At 38.7% G+C, this 27197-nt stretch overlaps 1 protein-coding gene across 3 annotated transcripts in view; it reads left to right on the top strand.

The window, feature by feature from the left end:
* NKAIN3 (sodium/potassium transporting ATPase interacting 3) overlaps window positions 1-27197 on the top strand; it is a 1223038-nt gene that overhangs the window by 1179130 nt on the left and 16711 nt on the right. For 2 of the 3 annotated variants that reach the window (XM_050802087.1, XM_050802086.1), the window contains one exon: window positions 6168-25778. The exons of the other annotated variant lie outside the window; for it this stretch is intronic. In XM_050802087.1, the coding sequence (XP_050658044.1) occupies window positions 6168-6221 (54 nt within the window). In that variant the 3' untranslated portion in view covers window positions 6222-25778. Of the gene's footprint in view, window positions 1-6167; window positions 25779-27197 lie in introns of those variants that run through there. 3 annotated transcript variants of the gene reach the window in all.

The raw sequence follows: 27197 nt of genomic DNA, 5'->3' as shown, positions 1-27197 counted from the left end.
TCAGGGTAGCCCTGCAGCCAGCTCCACGGGTACTTTCACTGCCTGCTTTCTATCTCTGACAATCCAGGTACACAGGAAACACACCTCTGATGATCAGGCTGTAGGACAGATGCGGAGGTGGTCACCTCTTTCTGCTCTTTCCTGAGAATAGCTGTTTTGCATTAGTACCCCCGTATGTAAGTTGATGTCAGGCCATTTTGCATTTACAGCATCGACATTAAGCACCAGCTAGTAGGACAAATCAGGGTGTGTGTGTGTGTGTGTGTGTGTCTGTGTGTGTGTGTGTCTGTAGGAGTTGGTGGGAAGGTGGAGTAATGTTCTTTCAAACCTTGATTTAAAAACCAACAATCACCAGCCATATGTTAGTAAACTGTAGCTGGAGGCACCTAAAGAGGAATAGAATCACTGTATCTTTATACTGTTTTCATTTGTCCTTGATTAGCCTTCACATCTTATATTTATCCAGATAGAGTGTATGCTGAGCTATGTCAAATTCTGCCTGCCATCTCTCCCCTGCGGCATGTGACTATAAGGTGACTATGATCCGCTCATATCAGTGGTTGTCTCACTGTTTCCACTACTAAAGGTGGAACTCTGTTCTCTGAGGCTCACCATCAGTCCCTGGAAATGGAAGGGACTTCGTGAGGCATTAACTCTCCCGGGCTGTCTCAAGAGCACTGCAGCTGTAATGCACTCAGCGCCTTCTTAGTTATCCCGAAAGGAGAGATGGGCTTCCCTGTGTGCCTGCCTTACTTAGCACCAGTGCAGTGGCACTCAGGGCTCGTTGTTCTCACTAGCTTCGGACCTCTTTCTCCTTGTCACTGACATTAATAACTTTTTGATGCATCATAAGAATGGTTGTACCATGTCACAGAATAGTGTAAGAACACATCCTGATGTATACTTATTTGACCACGTAGCAGTGAAATGGCTGTTTATACAGCTTATGCAGTTCAGACTTATCACTGTAGTGTGCGGTTTGTGCACCTCTGTCTTTGTTAGGATGGAATGATGCCACCAATAGTGCAACTGGCAACATGCAAGAGGGTTTGCTGTGACCAGTGACCAGTTACATGTCAAAGAAAACAGAGATCGTTTCCTTTGACCTGTGACTTCACTCTCTGCCCCTAAAATTTGTGGACCTGATTCTCATGCTTCTTTGTGAAGCACATAAAGCCCTTTTCCAAATTCAGAAAGCTCATATCTGAATAGTGTTCTCCAGGGAGAATATCAATTCCTGGCTTTCTCAGAAGTTTTCTGGGTATTTGCCATTGATGCCAATGGCAAGAAAATAGACTTAGGCAGTGATGTGGAGATATAGTCCACCATCACCCCCTGAAAAAAATCAACAACACAAATAAAAAGTCATTTTACCCTGTTTCCAAGAGAAAGTGTCCTCTGATTTTAAAATTCAAGTCAATGATATAAACCAAATTTTATGTTAAATACACATATTTTGCACTTAATATTGACATCAAAAAAATTTATAATCCCCATATTATGATAAGTTCTGGGAAGAAACAATATACAGGAAAGATTACACAATACACAGGAAAAAAGCATACACACACACACAGACACACACACAGAAGTGATTAGAAAAGCAACAGAAAAAGAAACATTTACAGTGCTATCAGAAGAAACACTCGAGTCCATTCTGCCTTGAGGACAGTTACCCTTAAGTAACTACTAACATATCTACAAACATCTGCAAAAAGAGAGAGAGAGAAAGAGAAAGAAAGAGGAAATGATGTTATGGATCCCCAAAATTGAAGTATTCTATGCAGACCCATTGATCAATCATAGCATCATTAAAAGTAGGACAACCAGGCCAGGCGTGGTGGCTCACGCCTGTAATCCCAGCACTCTGGGAGGCGGAGGCGGGCAGATCACTTGAGGTCAGGAGTTCGACATCAGCCTGGGCAACATGATGAAGCCTTGTCTCCACCAAAAAATAAAAAATTAGCCAGGGGTGGTGGTGCATGACTGTAGTCCCAGCTATTCGGGAGGCTGAGGCAGGAGAACTGCTTGGACCCGGAGGCAGAGGTTTCAGTGAGCCAAGATCGTGCCACTGCACTCCAGCCTAGGTGACAGAGTGAGACTCCATCTCAAAAAAAAAAAAAAAAAAGTGGGACAACCAGACATGTGTCCCCAGATGTGCTACAATAAGAAGGGCACAGCACCACCTATAAAATGCCTTGCCATAAAGTCAAGCCTGACCTTGGACTGATACTATAAAAATATATAAATAATTAAACCTTACCACAAGGAAGCAATCAGCCAAATCTAGCATGTGGGAAATAGTATAAAGCAAATTAAAAAAAAGAAGAAGAAGAAAGGAAGGGAAACTGTTATTGATTTAAAGAGACACAATAGTCAAACACCATTGTGTATATGTGGTTTGCTTGGTTTTAAAACTTTTTTTAAAACAGAACTAGATTATATTTCAATATACAACTTCTGTATAACCAAAAAATAAAACACTACAGTAAAAAGAATGAGAAAAAACATATTTGCAATTCTTGACAAAATGTTAATATCTTTAATTGTAAATGAACTCTTCAGAAATCAGTACTAAGAGACTAACATTACAAGAGAAGTGAAAATAAAAGGAACAGAGGAAAATGGAATAGCACAAATGAGTTATAAGGCTATATGAAGATAATATGGTTAACATTAATAGCTGAGAAAGAATTTCATTATAAATTACATTATCGATGCTTACAAATACTGATATCTGATGTTTGTACAGCTTTAGGAAATGAAGAATTCTCAAATACTGGGGCAAGTTACCCTAGTCATGGGGAGTTTACACAAAAATGTAGATTTTTGCATAAATTTGGCCCAGGCAGTTCTCAATCATAGGAATCACTCCAACAAATAGTTGGATACACACCCACACACATACACATACATGTTTACTACATATAAAATGTGTAAGTAATCTATCATCCCCAAAGAAACTATTTATGTATCAACTGGTTTATAAAATAATACACTGGGGGGTAGAAATAGAAAGAAGAAAAAGACGCTTAAGTAAAAATACTACATTTCACAAAATTCTGTATCCTTTGAATTCTTATGAAAGATTTTTAATGAATCAGTTTTATATTTACCTTGTTATTAGTGAAAATTATAAATATATGCACTTCATAGTGATGCTTCCAGACATATAAGGTATAATTTCAACAAACCAATTGTAATGAGATATTTCTAGATGATTGGGGAAAGTGATTATGGGCTGGATATTAAATGATGTTAAGAAATTTTTGTCAATTTTGATAGGTATGCTAATGAATAGGTAAAAAGAAGAAAAGAAATTCTTACCAATTGAGCAGGTTATTTCAACCTCTACACTTTTGACTCTGGACGAGGTAATTCTTTGCAATGGATCTGTGCCACTGTGGGATACTTAACAGCATTCTTGGCCTGTACCTCCTAGATGCCATGTTAACACCATTCCCTACCAAACTGCAACAACCATTGCTGTCTCCAGATACTGGCAAGTGTCGATTGGTTAAGAATCACTGAGTTAGAAATGCATAGAGATATGAATGAAAGAACATAATAGGTGAGATTTTATTTTAAATACTCTAGCCAAAAAAGGCATGGGGGTGCTAGTTGATAGGTGAAACTTTAATAGCATAACTTTCATTTTAGTTGAAGCTGAGTGATGATAACATAGAGATTCATAACACTAATCTGTCTACTTTTGTGTCTGACGTTTTTTTTTTTTTTTTTTTTTTTTTTTTTTTTTTTTTTTTGAGACGGAGTTTCACTCTTTTTGCCCAGGCTGGAGTGCAACGGCATGACCTCAGCTCGCTGCAACGTCCACCTCCCGGGTTCAAGGGATTCTCCTGCCTCAGCCTCTCTAGTAGCTGGAACTACAGGTGCCTGCTGCCACACCTGGCTAATTTTTTGTATTTTTAGTAGAGACGAGGTTTCACCATTTTGGTCAGGCTGCTCTCAAACTCCTGACCTCAGATGATCCACCAGCCTCGGCCTCCCAAAGTGCTGAGGTTACAGGCGTGAGCCACTGTGCCCAGCCCTGTTTGATTTTTTAAAAGTCAGTCTGCTAATAAAACCTAACACAGGTTTGTCAATAGGTTTTCCTTTGAATGCCCCCTTTCAGAGTTGCCCCACTGTCTTCTGCAAAAACTCCTCACAGACATGTTTCCCAGCTCCTGAAGTAACACTGTCAGAATTCCTACCTGACATCATAGGAACAGGCTCAGCCTGTTTCACTGCTTCACCAATCCATGTTGCTAAAGCCCAGAAGCAGAAAATATTAGCCAGAGGCAGAGCTGGTGTTAAAGATAAATGTAATGGGTACCTAGAAGTTCCCCCAAACCCTCACTGACACTACTGCTAACAAAGAAAAACACCTTCTCCTGTTGCCTTATTCTCACTCAAAGAGATTCATGTATTGGATGGAAAAATAAACCCTGAAAATTCCTTCTAATGTAAAGATTGCATAAAACTATTCCACCATTATAATCCCATCCCTTTCTCTTTTAGTTTAAATCCCTGTTGAAATGCCAAGGAGTAGAAAGGGTAGACACTGATATTCAGAATGTAGAGAATAGATGAGCAGAGGAAATGTGATGGGGCACAGGGAGAGGCCTGGAGGATTCCCACTCCTGAGGCATGCAGGAGGGAGTTGTTCTCTAGAGGAGTTCTAGGCGCTTGGGTGGATATTTTGTGGTCATTTTCTTCACGCTCTACAATGAGAAGAGTGGCAAACAAAAAGTAAAACTGTTGGGAAATTTTTCAGCCATTCCAAATTATAACCGAAGAGTTCACTCCAACGCATAAAGTCATCAAACTGAAGTAGAGGAAAAGGAGTTGCTAGATGTGGTTATGAAGAGAGTGTGAAACACAGTCTGTTGGAATGATGCTTACAATTTAGTTGAAGGAAGAAAACTTGCATTTAATCATGAGGCCTGGATGCCACTAGCTGTACATAGGGAAGAGTTGATAGCCTGAGAGTTGCTCTTAGCAGGATGAGAAAGCAAAATGGCTGAGGGAGAAGTGGAAGTCTTCTGCAGTGGAGAAGAAATTTCACCCAAACCTTCAAAGGTGAGTAGGGTTTGAATGAGCTAAGACTTTTCACAGGAGAGAAACTGTGAGAGCAAAAGTGTTCAACAGATGTTTATGAAGTATCAACTACGCAGTAGGTACTGTGTTAAGGTTGACATTGTGCAAAGATGCAGAAGCTGATGCCCTAACATTTCAAAGGCTTATTGCTTAGGATAGAATAAGCAGAGTCGTTTTCAAAAGTGTGGAGACAACAGTGATTGGAGATGGGGATCTGTATGAGTCAGGGTTCTCCAGAGAAACAGAACCAGTAGAGTGTGTGTCTGTGTGTGTGTGTGTGTGTGTGTGTGTGTGTGTCCGCACATGCCTGCATCTGGGGGCTGGCAGACTGGAGGCCCAAGGAAGAGATGCAGCTCAAGTCCAAAGACAGTCTGGAGGCAGACTTTCTTCTTCCACAAGAGACCTCAGTCTTTTCTCTTAAGGCCTTACAGATTACATGAGGCCCACCCACATTACAGAGGGCTATCTGCTTTACTCAAAGTCTACTGATTTACATGTTAATCTCTTTTTAAAATAAAAAAAATTAAAAAATAAAAAATAAACCTTTACACTGAGAGGTAAACTGAAGTTTTACCAAACATCTGGACACCATGGCCTGGCCATGCTGACACATAAAAGGAGCCATCACAGGATGGGATGTGTGTAAGAAACATGAGTCATTGGTTGGGTGTCATGAAAGCAAGAGCAGGATGATCTTGAGCACTTAACCACCAGCATACTGTAGAAAGAACAGGCTATGCAAATATCTCATAGTTTGGGGACACAACATTACCCTGTTATCTTTACTCTTAAGAAAAGCAATAGCGACTACTCCACATCACACAACAATTACTGTGTGGTTGGCACTTCTCTCCCAGGAAATCATCCAGCACTCTGATGATGACGCCCGATTACCATGCCCTAATCTGAAAAGCGGAAGGCCCAAGTTTCTAACTTTCTTATTGCTACAGTCAGACAGCACCAGGTGCACCCAGGAGCTATTTTGCATTTCAAAAGACCTGGATGAATATAAAAGATATTGAGCTGTCAGCTTTGAAGTTCTTGAAAGCAATTCGTATTTTCTGTTTTAGGTCGAAATAAGTAATGACATTGAACCAGAAATGCGGCTGCTGAACTTGACTTAGGGAGCAAAGGACCATTGACTGCGCACCTCGGTGGATCCGACCCGCCTCACATTCCTTCCAGAGGCTGGACTGTGCTTCCTGGCTTTCCCACGAATCATGGAGTTCTTTGGTCACAGCCTTTGTATTATTAGCATTGTTCTCTAGATGAGTTCTAGGTGCTTTGGTGGGTAATTTTTTAGTCGTTTCCTTCTTATATGAACACTTGTAAATTGTAAAAAAAAAAAAAAAAAAAAAAAAAAAAAAAAAAGAAAAGAAAAAAGAAAAAACAGAATTTGGTTTTAAATTTTTAACAATATTTAATGTGAGGCATGCAAAATGAAAAATCAAATCTGTGAAAACCTTCTACAGTCAATTCTAAGAGAAATCTCAGTGTGTGCTGTGGAGATATTAAGTCAGCACTGCTGACTGTTGAAGTTATTCCAGGCCTGATGAATTTGTTTTAGCAGACATTACCTTTGGTTATCAGCCACCAAGGTAGACCCTGTGACAGCTGATAAATGGGTACAAATAATGGATTCAGCTTTTGAATTGAATATGGGTAATTTTTTCAATGCCATAAAACAAAACATGGAGTCCTTTGTTCTTGACGTCTTAAAACCCAGAACAATATTATGGCAATCTAAATTTTCAGACTTGTGCATATCTTGTTTTTCCTGATGTATACACACACACATATATATACATACTGTGGGCACATGGAAGAATAAAGGATTAGCAGAGCCCCTTTCCCCTTTGGAGGGAATATGGGTATCTCTGAGGTCCATATTTTCTAGTCATTATTCCATTCCTGACACTGCTGTCAGTCCTAAACATACAGCTCATACAGCTTGGGGGACAGAAATCACAAACATAGACCTGCAGTCAGGAACTTTGCTCTTAGGATATTCAAAAGAAGCATGAAACTACTGTGGTATTCTTTATAAATGCTTCTAAAGGAGAATTCACGTTTTAGCAACATCAGCTTTTCTTTCTCCTACCCCTTCCCAAAAACCAAGAAAATGATATGGGAAGCAATTATCGGTGGGAAAAAAGAGTGTCTTGAAAATGCATCACAGTTGTGTTTTTTTAACTGGCACAAAATTTACATATGGTAAAATGCACAATTATTAATGGTATGATTTGATTAGTTTTGAAAAATGTACATATCCATGTAACCAAGGCCTCAATCAAAATGCAGAACATTTCCGTCACTTTAGAAAATTTCCTTATGCCCTCTTTCAGGCAATGCCTACATTCTCACAGACAACCACTGTACTAATTTTCATCATCACTGATAATTTGATCTCTTCTAAATATAAAATATATACTCTTTTCACATCACTTTTGCCCACACTTCTCAATCACTATTTTTTATATGAAAATAAGTTTTGCTCACTTCGTGTGACAACCACAGTGAAGCTCCCTGTAGGCCAGAAAGCTGCGAATATGTGGTTGTTAACTCAGCCCGTGCATCTCTAAGAAGTCAGTCTATTAACCACCTAAAACTGTTACAAATGTTTGTATGTGTGTAAAAGTCTTCTTTTCTTCTTGTTCTTCTTTTGGAGCCTGTAGGTTTCATGAGACTCTGTTAAGAATCAGAGTTTAATGTGACAAAATTTGCCTTCATTCCTCCAAGCTCATCACAACCATGGTGAGCCATTTGGAGACCTAATTTACTCACTAGCCTCCAGATTATACCCCTTTAATCCACTGGTACCCACAAACTCCCATCACTTTTTATTCTACTTAATACATACAAAGTCAAATAAAGAAAAGCTGGCAGGGACTTTGAAGATGGTGGAATCTAAGCCACTATTCTGCAGATGAGGGGGCTGAAGCCTAAGGGATTTGGTGAACTTGTCCAGAGCCTGTATCTGTACACAGTGTCAAGAGCCATAGCCAGTGAACAGAGAACATGGGAGCAAAAGTTGGGGTTTGGGTCCTATCCACCACCGTGTTCTTGGACAGTGTTTGACATCTCTGCACTACAGTTTTCCTCATCTATAAAATGGAACTATGATCCCTACCTCCCAAAGGTGAGGTGAGAATTTAATGAAAATTAAAAAAAAAAAAAATCTCAGTACACGGTGAAGCACTCCACAATTAAAGGAGGTGATTATTATTAATAATGTCAAAACACTCCCCTGTACCCTGTCTGGAGCTCTTGCTTTCCACTCAAGCACTATGAAGAGCCGACGGAAACAACAAACTCTGTTTTTTAAAAAGCAGCTGGGAAAATGTTGCCCAAGTTTAAATGATTGGAAATAAACTTAAAAAATGCTTTAATTTAAAAGTAACTTTTATATTCAAATTCCAAAACTAATGCCAATAATTATTTTTAGTATTGTTACAATTATTGAAAAAGCTGATAAAACATCAAAACTGTAGAGGATCAGTAAAACATAAGGATAAAGTGAGTATTGAAATATTTTAAACTATCACTTAATTACGCCCACACATACACATGCAAGTAAAACATGGTTAACATTTCACAAAATAGAACCATACTAAATTTTGTTTCTATTTTATCTTCACATGAATTTGTACATACTTCTGGTAGGCATTGCAGAATCTGAACTTTGTCTAAGTGCAGAAAACAGCTTTGAGGAGAAAATCCTTACATTAGTGATTTGTCTATTAATATGCAATATAGGCAGCTATTTAATATGGTATATATGTTTTCATTTTTAATCTTTCTTGACTTAAATATGAAGTTATAACTGTTTCAATCCCCAACCTCAGCAGTCCATAAAGATTGTCCTAACATTCTGGATATTTGCCACTCATCAGAAACAAGTTAGATTGATCTGCCACCTCCTCTTCTCTCTTTTCTTCTCCCTGCCTCTCATCTTCCTGGCTACTCTTTGGGGGCTATGCTTCTGTAAGACAAAGGGAAAAATAGAAGTGCAGAGTTGTACAGTAATACTCGGCAATTATCCATTAATCTGGGTAATTCCAATGCAGTACTGTCACAGTTACTGTTCCATAGAAATGAGCATTTGCAGTTCTTGCTTTTGCCTCCAGTCTTAGAGAATACACTCTGCATTGTGCATATCCATTAGGGTTTTCAGCAAAGACGTGGTCACTACACGCACTGTGTGTTCTTGCCAAACCTCAGCTTCTCCATATGCAATTGTGTGTCTGATCAGAGTAAGGGAAAATGAATGCACCCCTTAGCTTGTATTCATTGGTCAGAATCTTAACTATCTTAAGAGATGGTGTAGTTCTAGATTCAATAGCTCTCCTCAGAAGTGGCCCTGGCAAAACTGAAGATAGGACATCCACTGCTCTTTAGCCTCTAGTGCTGACTGAAATGGAGACGTGAACATTTAAAGCCTGTGTTTTTCCTCCTGGAGCCACCTTAGCACTGAGTCTTGTAAACCTTGGCCAGCCCTTCCCCAGGCTGTGCCTTCTATCTTGTGTGAATGATGCATCCTTTCTTAAGTGTCTTCTGCTGACCTCATGCAGCACCGCGGGAAGTTGGGATCCTTTCCAGCTTACTTTTTCTTTATTTGAGCTTCTGGTCATGTTTCAAAGCCAGCAAAATCTAAGCAAGGGAGTTATAGGGAAGGTTAGAGAATTACCAAAAGACAAAAAATGTCTTGGGGTGTGGAACAGCACACATCAGAGAAATCTCAAACATCTCTTAGGAAAATCTCTAAATGTGTATATCCCCAAGTATCTTAGCCTTCCACCTGCCACATAAAGTAAGGGTACGTGTCCCTCAAATGAAAAAAAATGAAAATACACTTTCTCACCACTTCAAATCTGGGAGGTGGTTGGCTCATTTGTTTTGAAGACAACTCGACAATTTGCCCTAGCAAAATACTGACTTCTTTGATTTTTCCTTCAGAAAAATAAGCACTGCTATTCCTATAGACCGAAATAAGGGAGGCAGCCAGCTTCAAGAGGCTGGCTCTAACAAAATATATGCCAAGGCTGCCATCTGTCTCACTTAATGAATGGGAAACTCTGATTGAGAAGAATTTGTCTTCATTAAAACCAGCTAAAATGTACATTGCAAATCTGAGGAAAACCATCATGACTCGTTTCTAAATTGAGAAGCAAAACCCAAAATTTCTCTTTTCAATCTTTGCAAATTAAAAAGGAATCTTGCCGAGAATAAACAAATCTTCATTTCTTACTTAATTTAAAAACGAATGGGGTCCCCAAATGTGGTCTATTCTGGCTAATTATTTTTTAAGCAAATCTCGCTTAGTCTTTCTGAGTCACTTTAATATGTAACTAGGATAAATTTCATAGTTGATTAGAATGCAAATGTTCTAACTTGACATTTTTGCCCAAGATACGTTCTTTCCAGGTATAGCTGAATTAAGTAGGAAAAATATAAATAATTGTTCTTTTAAAACTATAGCAACTTGAATGCCTGGGTTTTACTTCCATCTAATTTAAAAGTTATCTGTAACATTTGTTTGATAGAAGATCTGTTGAAGTCTCTAAGAACCATGTTGAAATATTTGTGATAAACAGGCCCACAACTTAAGGATATTATGCCCAAAAGTGAACTGAGAGCGGAAAGTACTCCTCATATAACTACATAGTGAGCAATTTAGAAAGGGAACAGATGACCAGACACAGTGGCCCATGCCTATAATCCCAAAGCTTTGGGAAGTTGAGGTGAGAAGATTATTTGACGCCAGGAGTTCAAGACCAGCTTGGGCAAAATAGTGAGACCCTATCTCTACAAAAACAAACAAACAACAACAACAATAAATACCTAAAAAAACTTTAAATTAGCCAAGTGTGGTGGCACGTACCTATGATCCCAGCCACTTTAGGGACTGAGGGAAGATTACTTGAGCCCAGGAATTAGAGGCTGCAGTGAGTGCACTACTACACTCCAGCCTAGGCAATAGAGCAAGAGCCTGTCTCTAAAAAGAGAGAGAGAGAGAGAAGAAGAAGAAATAGATATGTTTTAATTATTAGAAGAATGTATTTAGCAATAAAGAATTCGCAAAAAAATGGAATTATCAAAAAATTCTAAAGTTATAGGTAGTGTCACTTTTTCATCTTAAAGAGCTTAGCTTCTTATTGAAGACTAAAAGAAAAAGGCCACTTCTTGAAGGTGGATACAGCTTCTTAAATATTAGTATTTGTAGAAAAATGTGGTGGCAAGCAAAATAATATATCACCTTTCTTGAACTTGCATTCATACAAAGGGTAAGAATCATGTTAAATGCTAAACATTTTTAAAAACTGAAATATTTAAAGAATCCAAAATATACTGTAGTTTAAACTTGAGTGCTAAGTTAAGTAAAAAGAAGAAAAGAATAGAAGGTAGAAAGGAAGGGAGAGGGAAATGGAGAGAAGGTGAGGAAGAGAAAGAAAAAGAAAGGGAATGGACAGGGAGACAGGAAGGAAGAATCCAAAGTTGAAAGTCACCTAACTGGGATTTGAACAATGTCAATTCTTAACTCAGAATTTGGTCCTTGTTTCTTTGATTGACTAAAAACATTGAATCATTTTCCATGTAAGGCATGTTTTTCCTTTCCTCTTCAGAGTTATTAAGAAACAGTTTGAAGAAACCAATAATCTATCCATTTCTTCTCATAGAATTTCCTTTGGCAGACAACTTAGTCTATATTAGTTAGGATTACGCTTACCTACAAGTGACAGAAAATGAAAAATGACAATGGATTCAATAAGAGATATTTTTCTCTTTTTATTTCAAAATTCTAGAGAGAGTCAGCAAAGAGCTGCATGTGATTTCCCTAGAGACAAGGACTGAGACTCCTCTCTTGTTGCTTCATCCTCTGTGGCCACCATTTTCAAGACCATAACATGACTCAAAATGTCTGCTGAAGCGTCAGCCATTGGTTTTATATTCTGACCTTGGAGGTGGAAAAGGAACAAAAGGAGTGTTTCTTTCCTTTAAGGATATGCCTCAGAAGTACACACACTACTTCTGCTTACATCTCATTAGCCAAAACTTGGTCCACCCCCAACTTTGCTGCAAAGAAAGCTGGGTATTATAGTCTTTATTCTTAATGACTTTATGCTTAACTAAAAATTAAGAGCTTTGCTGGACATGATGGCTTATGCCTGTAATTCCAGCAATTTGGAAAGCCAAGGCATGCAGATCACTTGAACTCACAAGTTCGAGACCAACGTGAGCAACATAGCAAAACCCCATATCTATAAAAAATACAAAAATTAGCCAGGTGTGGTGGTGAGTGCTTGTAGTCCCAGCTACTTGGGAGGCTGAAATGGGAGGGTTGTTTGAACCTGGCAGACGGAGGTTGCAGTTAGCCAAGATCATGCCAGTGCACTCCAGCTTGGGAGATGGAGCCAAACCTTGTCTCAAAAAAAAAAGAGAGGGGGGGCTTCATTTTTTAGTAAGAAGGAAAAATATTTATAAAATAATACTTAGCAGTTTCAATCACACAGTTCAAACTAATTGACACTTCTTGGAATAGTGTTTTCATTTATAGTACTTTAATTATAACACATTCCAGAAAAATGTACATATATTTTCAGTACTGTGAGAAATTTAATGATCAGGTCTGAGAAATGAGAATTTCTGCCTCATCTTGTTTCCTTATCTTGTCTTTGTGGTTAGAAAGAAATGAAAATAAATCGATGGCACTACATCCTTCTATGTTTCCCATAATTTTGCAGACAGGTTTAGCTATTCTTCTCTAGAATTTAAAATTCTAGAGCCAATCTAACATTTTGCTTGGTCCTCATTATCCTGCCACAATAAATTAATTCTTCTAAGGTTGTAACACTTAGCTATTTTATTTTGGTAGGACCTTCTCTTCCGAATTGATTAGTAGTGTTATTATTTTCTTGTTATTCAGTTTAACAAGTACATAATCAACATCAGTGCTTAGGAAGTCAGGGGTAGGAGAGATAAATAAGAAACGTATGATCTTTTCTCTTATTTTCTCTCAGTAAAAGTTGGAACTATTTTTCCCTTCATCTATTTTTCTTCAGGAACATAATATTGGCTGAAGTGGAATGATTATTCAAATTGTCCAAAAAATATGCAAGTGAGGGAATTTATAAAAGTTTGTAATTGTGTATGTGTGTATATGTGTGTGTATATATATAGGGGTAAAATAGGACTTTTTTTTTTATTTTTAACCACCAGATTGAGTATGTTGATACATCAAATGTCAGTCTTTGTCTTCCTAGTTTTTCATATAGAAAATGATACTAACATCAATAATTAAACTTCCCAAGATTTTTTTGTCTCTCTCTGAATCAAGTTCATTGTCTGCTTACATGCTTCTCAGTTGACATTTGCGAAGGCAGATTACACGCATGGCACAGTGGTGAATAAATCCACCCCAAAATTCCTTTGCAGATCTTGAGTATTTGCCATTAATCTCCATGATTTATTTACATTCTTTTTTCATATGTATACTTTAAGTTCTGGGATACATGTGCAGAACATGCAGGTTTGTTACATAGGTATACATATACCATGGTGGTTTGCTGCACCCATCAACTCGTCATCTACATTAGGTATATCTCCTAATGTTATCCCTCCCCTTGGCCCCATCCCCCAACAGACCCCAGTGTGTGACGTTCCCCTCCGTGTGCCCATATGTTCTCATTTTTCAACTCCCACTTATGAGTGAGAACATGCAGTGTTTGGCTTTTTGTTCTTGTGTTAGTTTGCTGAGAATGATGGTTTCCAGCTTCATCCATGTCCCTGCAAAGGACATTAACTCATTTTTATGGCTGAAGAGTATTTCATGATGTTTATGTGCCACATTTTCTTTATCCAGTCTAACATTGATGGGCATTTGGGTTGGTTCCAAGTCTTTGCTATTGTGAATAGTGCTGCAATAAACATAGAAGTGCATGTGTCATTATAGTAGAATGATTTATAATACTTTGGATATATACCCAGTAAGGGGATTGCTGGATCAAATGGTATTTCTAGTTCCAGATCCTTGAGGAATTGACACACTGTCATCTACAATGATTGAACTAAATTACACTCCCACCAACAGTGTTAAGAGCATTCCTATTTCTCCACATCCTCTTCAGCATTTGTTGTTTCCTTTTTAATGATCACCATTCTAACTGGCATGAGATGGTACCTTATTGTGGTTTTGATTTGCATTTCTCTAACAACCAGTGATGACGAGATATTTTTTATGTTTTTTGGCCACACATAAATGTCTTCTTTTAAGAAGTGTCTATTCATATCGTTAAACTGTTTTTTGATGTTTTTTATTCTTGTAAATTTAAGTTCCTTGTAGATTCTGGATATTAGCCCTTTGTCAAATGGATAGGTTGCAAAAATTTTCTCCCATTCTGCCTGTTCACTCTGATAATAGTTTCTTTTGCTATACAGAAGCCCTTTAGTTTAATTAGATCCCATTTGTCGATTCTGGATTTTGTTGACATTGCTTTTAGTATTTTAGTCATGAAGTATTTGTCCATGCCCATGTCCTGAATGGTATTGCCTGGGTTTTCTTCTAGGGTTTTTATGGTTTTGAGTTTTACATTTAAGTCTTTAAACCATCTTGAATTAATTTTTGTATAAGATGTAAGGAAGGGGTCCAGTTTCAGTTTTCTGCATATGGCTGGTGTTTTCCCAGCACCATTTATTAAATAGGAAACCCTTTCCCCATTGCTTGCTTTTGTCAGGTTTGTCAAAGATCAGATGGTTGTAGATGTGTAGCGTTATTTCTGAGGGCTCTGTTCTGTTCCATTGGTCTATATATATGTTTTGGCACAAGTACCATGCTGTTTTGGTTACTGTAGCCTTGTAGTATACTTTGAAGTCAGGTAGCATGATGCCGCCAGCTTTGTTCTTTTTGCTTAGGATTGTTTTGGCTATACGGGCCCTTTTTTGGTTTCATGTGAAATTTAAAGTAGTTTTTTCTAATTCTGTGAAGAAAGTCAATGTTAGCTTGATGGAAATAGCATTGAATCTATAAATTACTTTGGGCAGTATGGCCATTTTTAGGATATTGATTCTTCCTATCCATGAGCATGGAATGTTTTTCCATTTGTTTGTGTCCTCTCTTATTTCCTTGAGCAGTGGTTTGTAGTTCTTGAAGAGGTCCTTCACATCCCTTGTAAGTTGTATTCCTAGGTATTTTATTCTCTTTGTAGCAATTGTGAATGGGAGTTCACTCACAATTTGGCTCTCTGTTTGTCTATTATTGGTACATAGGAATGCTTGTGATTTTGGCACATTGATTTTGTATCCTGCAACTTTCCTGAAATTGCTTATCAGCTTAAGGAGTTTTGGGACTGAGATGATGGGGTTTTCTAAATATACAACCATATCATCTGCAAACAGAGACAATTTGACTTCCTCTCTTCCTGTTTGAATATGCTTTATTTCTTTCTCTTGCCTGTTTGCCCTGACCAGAACTTCCAATACTATGTTGGAATACGAGTGGTGAGAGAAGCCATCCTTGTCTTGTGCAAGTTTTCAAAGGGAATGCTTCCAGCTTTTGTCCATTCAGTGTGATATTTGCTGTGGGTTTGTCATAAACAGCTCTTATTATTTTGAGATATGTTCCATCAATACCTAGTTTATTGAGTGTTTTTAGCATGAAGGAGTGTTGAATTTTGTTGAAGGCCTTTTCTGTATCTGTTGAGATAATCATTTGGTTTTTGTCATTGGTTCTGTTTATGTGATAGATTACATTCATTGATTTGCATATGTTGAACCAGCCTTGCATCTCAGGGATGAAGCTGACTTGATCACGGTAGGTAAGCTTTTTAATGTACTGCTCGATTCAGTTTGCCAGTGTTTTATTGGAGATTTTCACATAGATGTTCATCAGAGATATTGGCCTGAAATTTTCATGTTTTTGTTGTGTCTCTGGCAGGGTTTGTTTTCAGAATGATGCTGGCCTCAAAATATGAGTTAGGGAGGAGTCCCTCTTTTTCTACTGTTTGGAATAGTTTCAGAAGGAATGATACCAGCTCCTCTTTGTACCTCTGGTAGAGTTTGACTGTGAGTCCCTCTGGTCCTGGGCTTTTTTTGGTTGGTAGGGTATTAATTACTGCCTCAATTTCAGAACTTGTTGTTGGTCTATTCAGGGATTCAACTTCTTCCTGGTTTAGTCTTGGTAGGGTGAATGTGTCTAGGAATTTATCCATTTCTTCTAGATTTTTTAGTTTATTTGGGTGGAGGGGTTTGTAGTATTCTCTGATGGTAGTTTGCATTTCTATGGGATTAGTGGTGATCTCCCCTTTATCACTTTTTATTGTATCTATTTGATTCTTTTCTATTTTCTTCTTTATTTGCCTGGCTAGCCATCTATCTATTTTGTTAATCTTTTCAAAAAACCGTCTCCTGGATTCATTGATTTTTTTTGAAGGGTTTTTCATATCTCCTTCAGTTCTGTTCCGATCTTAGTTATTTCTTGTCTTCTGCTAGCTTTTGAAATAGTTTGCTCTTGTTTCTCTAATTCTTTTAATTGTGACCTTATCATGTTGGTTTTAGATGTTTCCTACTTTCTCCTGTGGGCATTTAATATTATAAATGTCCCTCTAAGCAGTGCTTTAGTTGTGTCCCAGAGAGTACGGTACATTGCGTCTTTGTTCTTGTTGGTTTCAAATAACTTATTTATTTCTGCCGTAATCTCATTATCTTCCCATGAGTCATTCAGAAGCAGGTTGTTCAGTTTCCAAGTAGTTGTGTGGTTTGGAGTGAGTTTCTTAATCCCGAGTTCTAATTTGATTTCACTGTGGTCTGAGAGACTGTTTGTTATGGTTTTCATTCTTTTGTATTTGCTGATGAGTGTTTTACTTCTAGTTATATCATTGATTTTAGAAAAAGTGCTATGTGGTGCTGAGGAGACTATATATTCTGTTGATTTGGGGTGGAGAGTTCTGTAGATATCTATTAGGTCTTCCAGGTCAAGAGGTGAGTTCAAGTCCTGAATATCCTTGTTAATTTTCTATCTCGGTGATCTGTCTAATATATACAGTGGAGTGTTAAAGTCTCCCACTATTAATTGTGTGGGAGTCTAAGTCTCTTTGTAGGTCTCTAAGAACTTGCTTTATGAATCTGGGTGCTCCTGTACTGGGTGCATACATATTTAAGATAGTTAGCTCTTCCTGTTGCATGATTCCTTTACTATTATGTAATGGCCTTCTTTGTCTGTTTTGATCTTTGTTGGTTTAAAGTCTGTTTTATCAGAGACTAGGATTGCAACCCTTGTTTTTTGTTGTTGTTGTTGTTGTTGTTGTTGTTTTTGCTTTCCATTAGTTTGGTAAATATCCCTCCATCCCTTTATTTTGAGCCTATGTGTGTCTTTGCACACAAGATGGATCTCTTGAATACAGCACACTGATGGGTCTTGACTCTATCCAATTGCCAGTGTTTGCCTTTTTATTGGGGCAGTTAGCCCATTTACCATTAACCATTTACATTTAAGGTTAATATTGTTATGTGTGATTTTGATTCTGTCATTATGATGCTAGCTGGTTATTTTGCCTATTAATTGATGCAGCTTCTTCATAGTGTTGATGGTCTTTACATTTTGGGTTGTTTTTGCAGCGGCTGATACCAGTTGTTCCTTTCCATATTCAGTGCTTCTTTCAGAAGCTCTTGTAAAGGCATGCTTGGTGGTGACAAAATTCCTCAGCATTTGGTTGTCTGTAAAGGATTTTATTTCTCCTTCACTTATGAAGCTTAGTTTGGCTGCATATGAAATTCTGCTGCATATGAAATTCTGCTGCATATGAAAATTTGTATCTTTAAGAATGTTGAATATTGGCCCCACTCTCTTCTGGCTTATAGGGTTTCTGTTGAGAGATCTGCTGTTAGTCTGATGGGCTTCCCTCTGTGGGTAACCTGACCTGTCTCTCCGGCTGCCCTTAACATTTATTCCTTCATTTCAACCTTGGTGAATCTGACAATTATGTGTCTTGGGGTTGCTCTTCTCAAGGAGTATCTTTGTGGTGGTCTCTGTATTTCCTGAATTTGAATGTTGGCCTGCGTTGCTAGACTGGGAAAGTTCTCCTGCATAATATCCTGAAGAATGTTTTCCAACTTGATTCCATTCTCCCCATCACTTTCAGGTACACCTATCAAAAGTAGATTTGGTCTTTTCATACAGTACCATTATTCTTGGAGGTTTTGTTCATTCCTTTTCTGTTTTTTTCTTCTAATCTTGTCTTCATGCTTTATTTCATTAAGTTGATCTTCATTCCCTGATATCCTGTCTTCTGCTTGATCAGTTTGGCTATTGATGAAGTTCTTGTGCTGTGTTTTTTGGCTCCATCAGGTCATTTGTGTTCTTCTCGAAACTGGTTATTCTAGTTAGCAATTCCTCTAACCTTTTATCAAGGTTCTTAGCTTCTTTGCATTAGGTTACAGTATGCTCCATTAGCTTTGAGGAGTTTGTTATTACCCATCTTCTGAAGCCTACTTCTCTCAATTCGTCAAACCCATTCTCCATTCGGTATTGTTCCCTTGCTGGTGATGAGTTGTGATCCTTTGAAGGAGAAGAGCCATTCTGGTTTTGGGAATTTTCAGCCTTATTGAACTGGTTTTTCCTCATTTTTGTGGATTTATCTACCTTTGGTCTTTGCTGTTGGTGACCTTTGTATGGAGTGTTTGCATGATCATCCTCTTTGTTGATGTCGATGCTATTGCTTTCCGTTTGTTAGTTTTACTTCCAACAGTCAGGCCCCTCTTCTGCAGGTCTGCTGGAGTTTTCTGGGAGTTCACTCCAGACCCTGTTTGCATGGTTATCACCAGCAGAGGCTCCAGAACAGCAAAGATTGCTGCCTCGTGCTACTTCTGGAAGCTTCATCCCAGAGGGGCACCTGCCAGATGCTAGCCAGAGCTCTCCTGTATGAAGTGTTTGTCGACCCCTGCTGGGAGGTGTCTCTCCATCAGGAGGCATGGGGGTCAGGGACCCACTTGTGGAGTCAGTCTCTCCCTTAGCAGGAGATCTGCTGCTGTCTTCAGAGCTGGCAGGCAGGAATGTTTAACTCTGCTGAAGCTGTGCCCACAACTGCCCCTTCCCCCAGGTACTGTCCCCAGGAGATGGGAGTTTTATCTATAAGCCCCTGACCAGGGCTGCTGGCTTTCTTTCAGAGATGCCCTGCCCAGGGAGGAGGAATCTAGAGAGGCAGTCTGGCTTCAGTGGCTTTGCAGTCCTGCGGTGGGCTCCACCCAGACTGAACTTCCCCGCAGCTTTGTTTACACTGTGTGGAGAAAACTGCCTACTCAAGCCTCATTAATGGCAGATGCCCCTCCCCCCACCAAGCTTGAGTGTCCCAATTCCACTTCAGACTGCTATGCTGGCAGTGAGAATTTCAAGCCAGTGGATCTTAGCTTGCTGGGCTCCACGGGGGTGGGATCTGCCAAGCAAGACCACTTGGCTCCCTAGCTTTAGCCCCCTTTCCAGGGGAGTGAATGGTTCTGTCTTGCTGACATTCCCAGGCACCACTGTGGTATGAAAAAAACTCCTGCAACTAGCTCAGTGTCTGCCCAAATGGCCACTCAGTTTTGTGCTTGAAATCCAGGCCCTTGTGGTGTAGGCACCCAAGGGGATCTCCTGGCCTGTGGATTGTGAAGACCATGGGAAAAGCGTAGTATCTGGGCTGGAGTGCACCACCCCTCATGGCATGGTCCCTCATGGCTTCCCTTGGCTAGGGGAGGGAGTTCCCCAACCCCTTGCACTTCCCAGGTGAGACAATGCTCTACCTTGCTTCTGCTTGCCCTCCATGGGCTGCACCCACTGTCTAACCAGTCCCAGTGAGATGAACTGAGTATCTCAGTTGGAAATGCAGAAATCACCCACTTTCTGCGTTGGTCTTGCTGGGAGCTGCAGACAGGAGCTGTTCCTATTCGGCCATCTTGCCTGGGAATCTGTAATTATATTGTATTGCATATTCTTCCTAGGTTGGAGGGGTGTGCGTGTGTGTGTGTGTGTGTGTGTGTGTGTGAGAGAGAGAGAGAGAGAAACAGAAACAGAGACAAGGAGACAGAGACAGTGAAACAGAAACAGAGACATCTTCCAGGTTCTGCTTATTAAGCAATATCCCATGAAGTCACTGAAAAGTGTTATATTCTCCTAATACCTAGTGTTTGCAAATCTGGCAGTTGTCACTGATAATTTAAACAAGATTGGGTGACTTATTCATGTACATACACATCCACAATCAAACTTTAACAGTCAAGTGTACCCTTTTCTAAATAATCACATTTGTAAAATGTGCCATATGGCCCATTTCTTTAAACAATAAATGGTAAATTATTATTTTAGGGAATGAAAGCTAAAAGAAATAATATGTCTAATACAATGAGTCATTTTCTCTATACAACACAATGTTAGCATCGAAAAGGACCTCAGTGATTCCATTTGCCCCGTTTTCAGATGAGGAGATTAAGGCTGGTAGTTACAGTGGTTTTGCTTCATGTCCCATCCCATCGGGGCTGCTATGCAAGCTCTCAGTCTAGTCTTCTTTCGTCTACACTTGGTGGCCATCAGCTGTAACAAGTCCTGACTAGACTGGGGCTTTGTTGTTGACTACAATTCAATGCCTTTTTTGCCTGTGCTTGTTCTGACCCTGCTAATCAAGGCTGCAGGGCAGCTGCAGAAAGACACCTGCTATTGGCTTACCCGCTCTTCGCCTTCCCTCTGCTTGGGTGTGAGCATCAGAAAGCCACCTTCCAGTGGATCTTTGTCTTGCTTTTGTCTTGTCTTTGCTTTTTATTCGTCTTTGCTTTTGTCTTCTCAGGACGAATAAGAAATCCTAGACCTCAGATCACTGTTCTTTGCTTCCCAAAAGACAGAACAGCTCAGTCCTGGCTGCCACCTTCTTTCTTTCCTCTTGGTTTAAATGTAATCCCACATGCCCTAGACAAGCCTCCTGATTATTTTTCATCAAACATGAAAATAGCTTACTTTTAACTGCTGGGTGTCAGTGTCTTCTAAAAATTTTGTTCCTAAGGAAGTGATTTTGCAAATCAGTGCTTAAAGTCACTTTTTAACTGCCTCACATAGTTTCATTTCTTTGACAACTCTTTTTAAAGGGGATTGCTCTCTTCTCCTTCTGGTTTCTGAAATCTACTTCTAACCTCAAATAGCAGTCATGCAATGTAGTTTTATAAGATAATATACTAGGACCATCTATCCGATATGAAACCAAGCATAATCATTGCAATTATTTCTAATGAGTTCAGATAATAACAATGCAAATAAGAATATGACATATGTAAATGTTGATTAGCTTTCTGGTTCCTTCATCAAAACTTGCGTTGTGTTGCACAGCCTTTTCTTTGCATTGTCCAGGGGTTTTGTTATTACAAACCATAATATTTAACCAATTTCTTCTACTAATACCTTTTAATATTTATGTTATGTTATAGCTTTTTATTTTTGACATGTATCTAAACCAGAAAAAAAATTCCCTGTACATGATATTCTTAGGCAAAATATAATGTCTGGAGTACCAAGTGAAATAACAGTGGAGAACAGAATGTTGGACAATTTGTGTGGCATGCTTAGCTTAATTTGTTTCTATGGCACAAGCGAAGCTCATTAATTCCATTTATTATTTTAAACCACTTGTTTAATGTTATGGATTTTAAAAATCAGTTGGTGTTAGAATTTTTAATAACAAAGAGAAAAGCCATTGATTATGGAACTCAAATTATCTAAGGTTTACACAGAAGACAAAATCACTTGGCCCTCTGTAAAGTTCTCTTTGTGTTCCTAGGCCCACAAAGTCTTTAGTCTGAAGTCTCAGAGCTTAAATTGCATTGGCCCTGTTAATCTTTGTCAAAAAGGAAGTTTGGGCAGCAGTTTCAGGGTAGGGTTGAGAAGATAATTCCTGGTCCTGTTTTATTCTTTCCTCATTTGTTCAGTGCTCATGGCCATCTACAACATTCCTTAATTCTATTCTGCCTAACCCTCTTATTTCCACATCTATAAGTATAGTGCTACATAATAATTACAACCTTTAAGAAAATGGAGAGTTTTCATTAAAGGGCCCCTGCAAATCTACAATGCTAGATGACAGATGCTACTAGAAGGCCAGAGTATTAATAGCACCCATGATAACTGTAGTAAGAATATGTCTCATTTTCTTTTAAAGACATAGATATTCTATTTTAATCCTGTAAAACTCAAAGAAAATTTGGGTGTTAACACTTTGAAATACTTCTACCTCCTTAGGGGGAAATCCATACTGAAAGGAGTTAATATCCACATCAGTTCCTAAAGCAAAACGCCTGACACAGACTAACAAAGCTCTTTCTCATCCTGTGGTAGGAACTTAGGGGTGATAACTCACACTGAGAACTTCTGATCTGAAAACACTAAGGAATTTCTGCCATTGGAGGTAGAAAGAAAAGACAAAAATGGTCTTCTCGGGTGAGCTTAACTTTCAAATTTTTCTGAGACTTCCTAAATGTGACAAAAACTCTGCTGTGTGGCAACCTCATGTATCCACAACAGAACTAAGAACCAAAAAACAAATAGATCTCTATCCCAATAGATTTTATAAAATCCATACTCTCAAACTCCTGAGTTTTATTTATAGAAAAGCTCTTTAACCCTTTGTTTAAATCCTATCTACTCTTAATGATACACAGTTCGAATTATCTAAATGAAATAATCTTCAAGCACATTACAGATTAGAAACAGAAAATGAGAAAGGTATAGTAGATATTATGTAAATAAGCAGAAAGAGTGGCAATAATTAAACACACTATCTCTACCTAAAGGAACAGAGATAGAAAACTCATATGAAAATGTAAACTACAGTTTTATGGGAATAGTTAAGGTGAGAGTCTGCAGGCAGTACTGTATTGCTTTACAAAACAGCATTTCATTTATGTTATGATGATTTCAGATTATCAATTTAAAAATTCATTTGTATGAATTAAGAACAGGTACCATTTCCTCCAGATACTTTCCCTTCATCTATCCTGAAATTATTAATTATTGACTTTTATTTAAATAAGATATCTTATTTTCATCTACTGGAAAACTTTTTCTGATAACCATATATATCTTCAGTGTCTATAATTTGAATGGAGAGCCCTTTCAATGTGGCATTTCTGTTTCTTCCATAACCTCACAACGATATGTGGTGGCCCCGCAGTCATCATGGCCTTGTTAATAATTAGGTTGGTATAAACTATATTTTAGAAAGAGTCTTCCAAATTCCTCTCCTTCCAAAATGGCTGAAAGGGCAAAGTGTCAGTAATTCTGCAGACATGCTCCGTGCATGTTCTGAATAAAAGCCATGGTATAGTGAGATGCTATCTCTGGGGAAAAAAAAAAAAAAAGAATAGATTTTCAAGATTGTGGGCACTGACATGAGTTCTCTAAAATTTTCCCCTTTGATAAATTTTCCTTTACCTAGCTGTTGCCAAACTGTCTTTTCTAGAAGAATGCCCTGGTTTTTTTCTGGTTCCAAAGTTACCAAAATCCCAGGAACATTTCACACAAAAGAGAAGCATTTATAGCAAGCATGGGCGTGGCATGTTTTCTCTGTGGGAAGTTGTCATCCTCCACAAGATCTTGCCCACACTCAAAACAAACTTGCTTCCCATCACATTCTTGGTCTGTCAGCACTCTGTAAAAGGAAATCTCATCTCCTCTCTGTTGATAGTAGAGCTTATATCAAACTGGGACGTGTTTCTTCTTCATTCATGGACAAGTCTGATTTTCTCTCTGGTGTGTAAAACTGACAATACCCACAAGATACTACTGACTTGGAAGTTTCACTGCAGGTTGCCATCATACCAGCATTTGGCCAACTAGCTCCCTAGGTGAGACAGCATTAGATGACCTCCTTCGAGCCACACTACTTGCCAATATCCACTGGGGGACAAATTATGATCGCTGCTTCCTTCTTTGAAAACACCCCTGCTGAGTAGCTACTGTATGTAAGTCACTGTGCAGGTACTAGAAATATAAAGCAGAAAAAAAAAAAAAAAAAAAAAAAAAAAGCAGATTCTACCCACAGGGAGCTCCTAGTCCAGTGGTGAAGAGGTGTATATAACCCTCAAGGCCCTGAGAAACTCCCCAGTAGTGCTCTGCACAAGCCAGGCTCTGATAGGAGGTGCCAGTGCTTTTCCAGATTCAGAGTCCCAGCAATCCCAGGATGACGGAAAGCCCATTTGCAACCCTCTTCTGTCTCCCTAAGCTTTCAACAAACACTTAGTGAGCATCTGTCTTGTGCAAAAAGCTTGGAGAGTGATAAAAACAAATCAAATTCACGTGTTTAATTTACGGCATTTAGGAGATAAATCCTAGTGTGGATTTCACATGGTCAATGATTTGCTTTCCTTGAGTTTGCCCTCTGCAACCAATACCTTTGGTGCTATGTCCCAGAAGTCCTCCTAGACCGCCCCATTCATCTGAGTAGTTCAGGCTCTGGATGAAGGAACAAATGGACAAAATAAGCCCCCTCTTGTTCAGGACTTGACTAACATTTCAGAACTGCGGTCACCCATTTTAAACAAACCAAAGCACATCTGACAGATCTCTGAATTTGCATTAAAAAGAGCACATCTACAGCTCCTAACAATCAAAAACGACTGTGAACACTGCTTGCTTCAGTGATGCCAACAGACATTTTCTTGTTACATGTGTGGTGATCTGAGAGAGGTGACATTGGACCCAGTTTGACTGGTTAGTGCTTAAATAAAACTTAACAGAACAGGCAACTAAAGGAACTCAGTAAAAGACCAAAAGCAATGCTCAAAGGGAGTGCCTGCGTAACCATGATGTAATTGCAGATTGACATATATCTGGGTTTTTCATTATTGTTTTTAAAAACTAGATATTATTGCTTTATTATTATGTTGATGATGATTATTGAAAGCACGAGAGCAATGTTTAAATGGTGAGAATGACTCTAAGCCTCTTTTTGTTGCTGTGACTGACAGAACTAAAGTGGTTTGCTCTCACATTCACAATACCAACTCTGCCATCTTATGGAAAATACTGGAAGTACCTAGAGCATTTCATTCTATTTCAAAGGCACAGGTTGCTGGTAAGAGGGACAGAAAGACAAGAACATTGTACCTTCTATTTCTACTACATATTTTTAATCTTTAACATTTTTACCAGCAGAAATCATTTAAAAAAAAAACAACTCTCAATCTTCAAAGAATTCTTAGATTGCTTGCCAACAAAGATGTCTCTCGATCTTGACACTGGAATTCAATGTAAAAATCTTCAATGGTATTTTGTACTGATATGAATTTCTACTGTCCCATAACACTGTGTAGTGACTTCACTGTATATTAACTTCTTTTCTACAGATGTTTGAGCTACAAGATGAATTAATTGAAAAAGTCAAAGCCTATCAGGAGCTATCCTATATGATGTTGGTAGCTTGTGAAAAAATAAATGTCTTTTTTCTTATACAAACTGATAACAAGACTTGCTTTCACAATTACTTTTTACATTTTTGTGCATATAATACCTGTATATTATAATCATATTTGAAAGTGACCAGAAAGTGTTATTTAATAGAAACTACATACATTTTTTATGTCTCTCTGGACCCTTTGATTCTAAGGAAATTTACAGTAAGTTAGCAGTAATAGACTATTCTTTTCAACTATGAATAAAAATGTACATTGAAGTACAAGATGACTACTGTTTTCAATACACTTTCCTCACTGTATTATATATTTATTGTAGTAAACTTGGAAACCACATGCATTTTGAATGCTCCTGAATTCTTCAGATTTTGGAGGATTACCCACCTATTTCATACACAAATAAAAGTCTTAAGCTACATGACTATAGGAGACCAGCCCATCCCCTAAAAATTTCTGAGCAACGCTGGGGAGGATTTAAATGTTCTGCAAGTGCACCCAGGAGATGCCACTGCCCACTGCAGACAGCTGCTCTGGGCTTCTCCACCAATGCCCCGACTCCAATTACTTCTCACCCCTGCCGCTCACTCCACACTGCCTCTTCCCAAAACAGGTACTCGGCCTCTCTTTTGATTCAGCAAGCAAAGTTGGAACAAACCTTTGTAACTAACAAATGTTACTAAAGATTTGTGGTAAATATACTCCAGAAAAGGAAAGCTTAAAGTAGGTCTCAGGTACCAATGGGTCCAGAGACACTCTGAACCCACCTTCAGAGGCTGGTCTCCACCAGACTCTCTCTTCTTGTTCCCCTGCCTCTATCTTGTTGCTCCCAAGGACATCTGCCCACTTTTGACTTGTTCATTGCCTCTGGGTCAGGTCACCAAAACATCCTCCACCACAGCCTAGCCAGGGAGTAAAATCCCCTTAGCATGAGAATACTGTAATCTCCACAAAGATTATTTAAAATAACACTGTATTCTTTACATTATTTGACAGGACATTTAACATCTGACCTGAGTCATCTGCAATGGGATTCCATCCCAAGATCAGACTTTCCCAAAAACAATGAATGAATTTGTCTTGAACCAACTGCTAGTACCTCACAGTGCATTCATCACACAAAAAAAGGGGGGAGGGTGTTAAATTTTGTGGTAACTTTCTGTATTGCTTTTGCAATTTTTCGTAGTTCTGCAACTTTATTTAAAAGGAAGCAGGGAGGCTTGTTTTAGTGACATATTCCAGATTCTACTCTTAGAGATGAAAGCACAACAACATAAAAATTCATACATTTTTTTCCATTTCCATTTATCAAAGTCAAAATATAGTCTAGTCTCAGAGTGTCTATCTACTTACAAGCCAAATTTTAAGAAGAAAAGTTTACATTGCTAATATGACTGCCTTTTCCCCTGGATGAGCATTTGAATTCCTATGCCGCGTTGGACAAATGGAAATCATATCGTGTCCGGAATTGGTGGGTTCTCGATCTCGCTGACTTCAAGAATGAAGCCGTAGACCCTCGCGGTGAGTGTTACTGTTCTTAAAGATGGTGTGTCTGGAGTTTGTTCCTTTTGATGTTTGGAGGTGTCCGGAGTTTCCACCTGCTGGTGGGTTCATGGTCTCACTGACTTCAGGAGTGAAGCTGCAGACCTTCGAGGGTGAGTGTTACAGTTCTTAAAGGCGACATGTCT

The sequence above is a fragment of the Macaca thibetana genome, chromosome 8, assembly GCF_024542745.1.
Source record: "Macaca thibetana thibetana isolate TM-01 chromosome 8, ASM2454274v1, whole genome shotgun sequence".
NCBI lineage: Eukaryota > Metazoa > Chordata > Mammalia > Primates > Cercopithecidae > Macaca > Macaca thibetana.
This window is presented reverse-complemented; position numbering and strand designations above follow the sequence as displayed.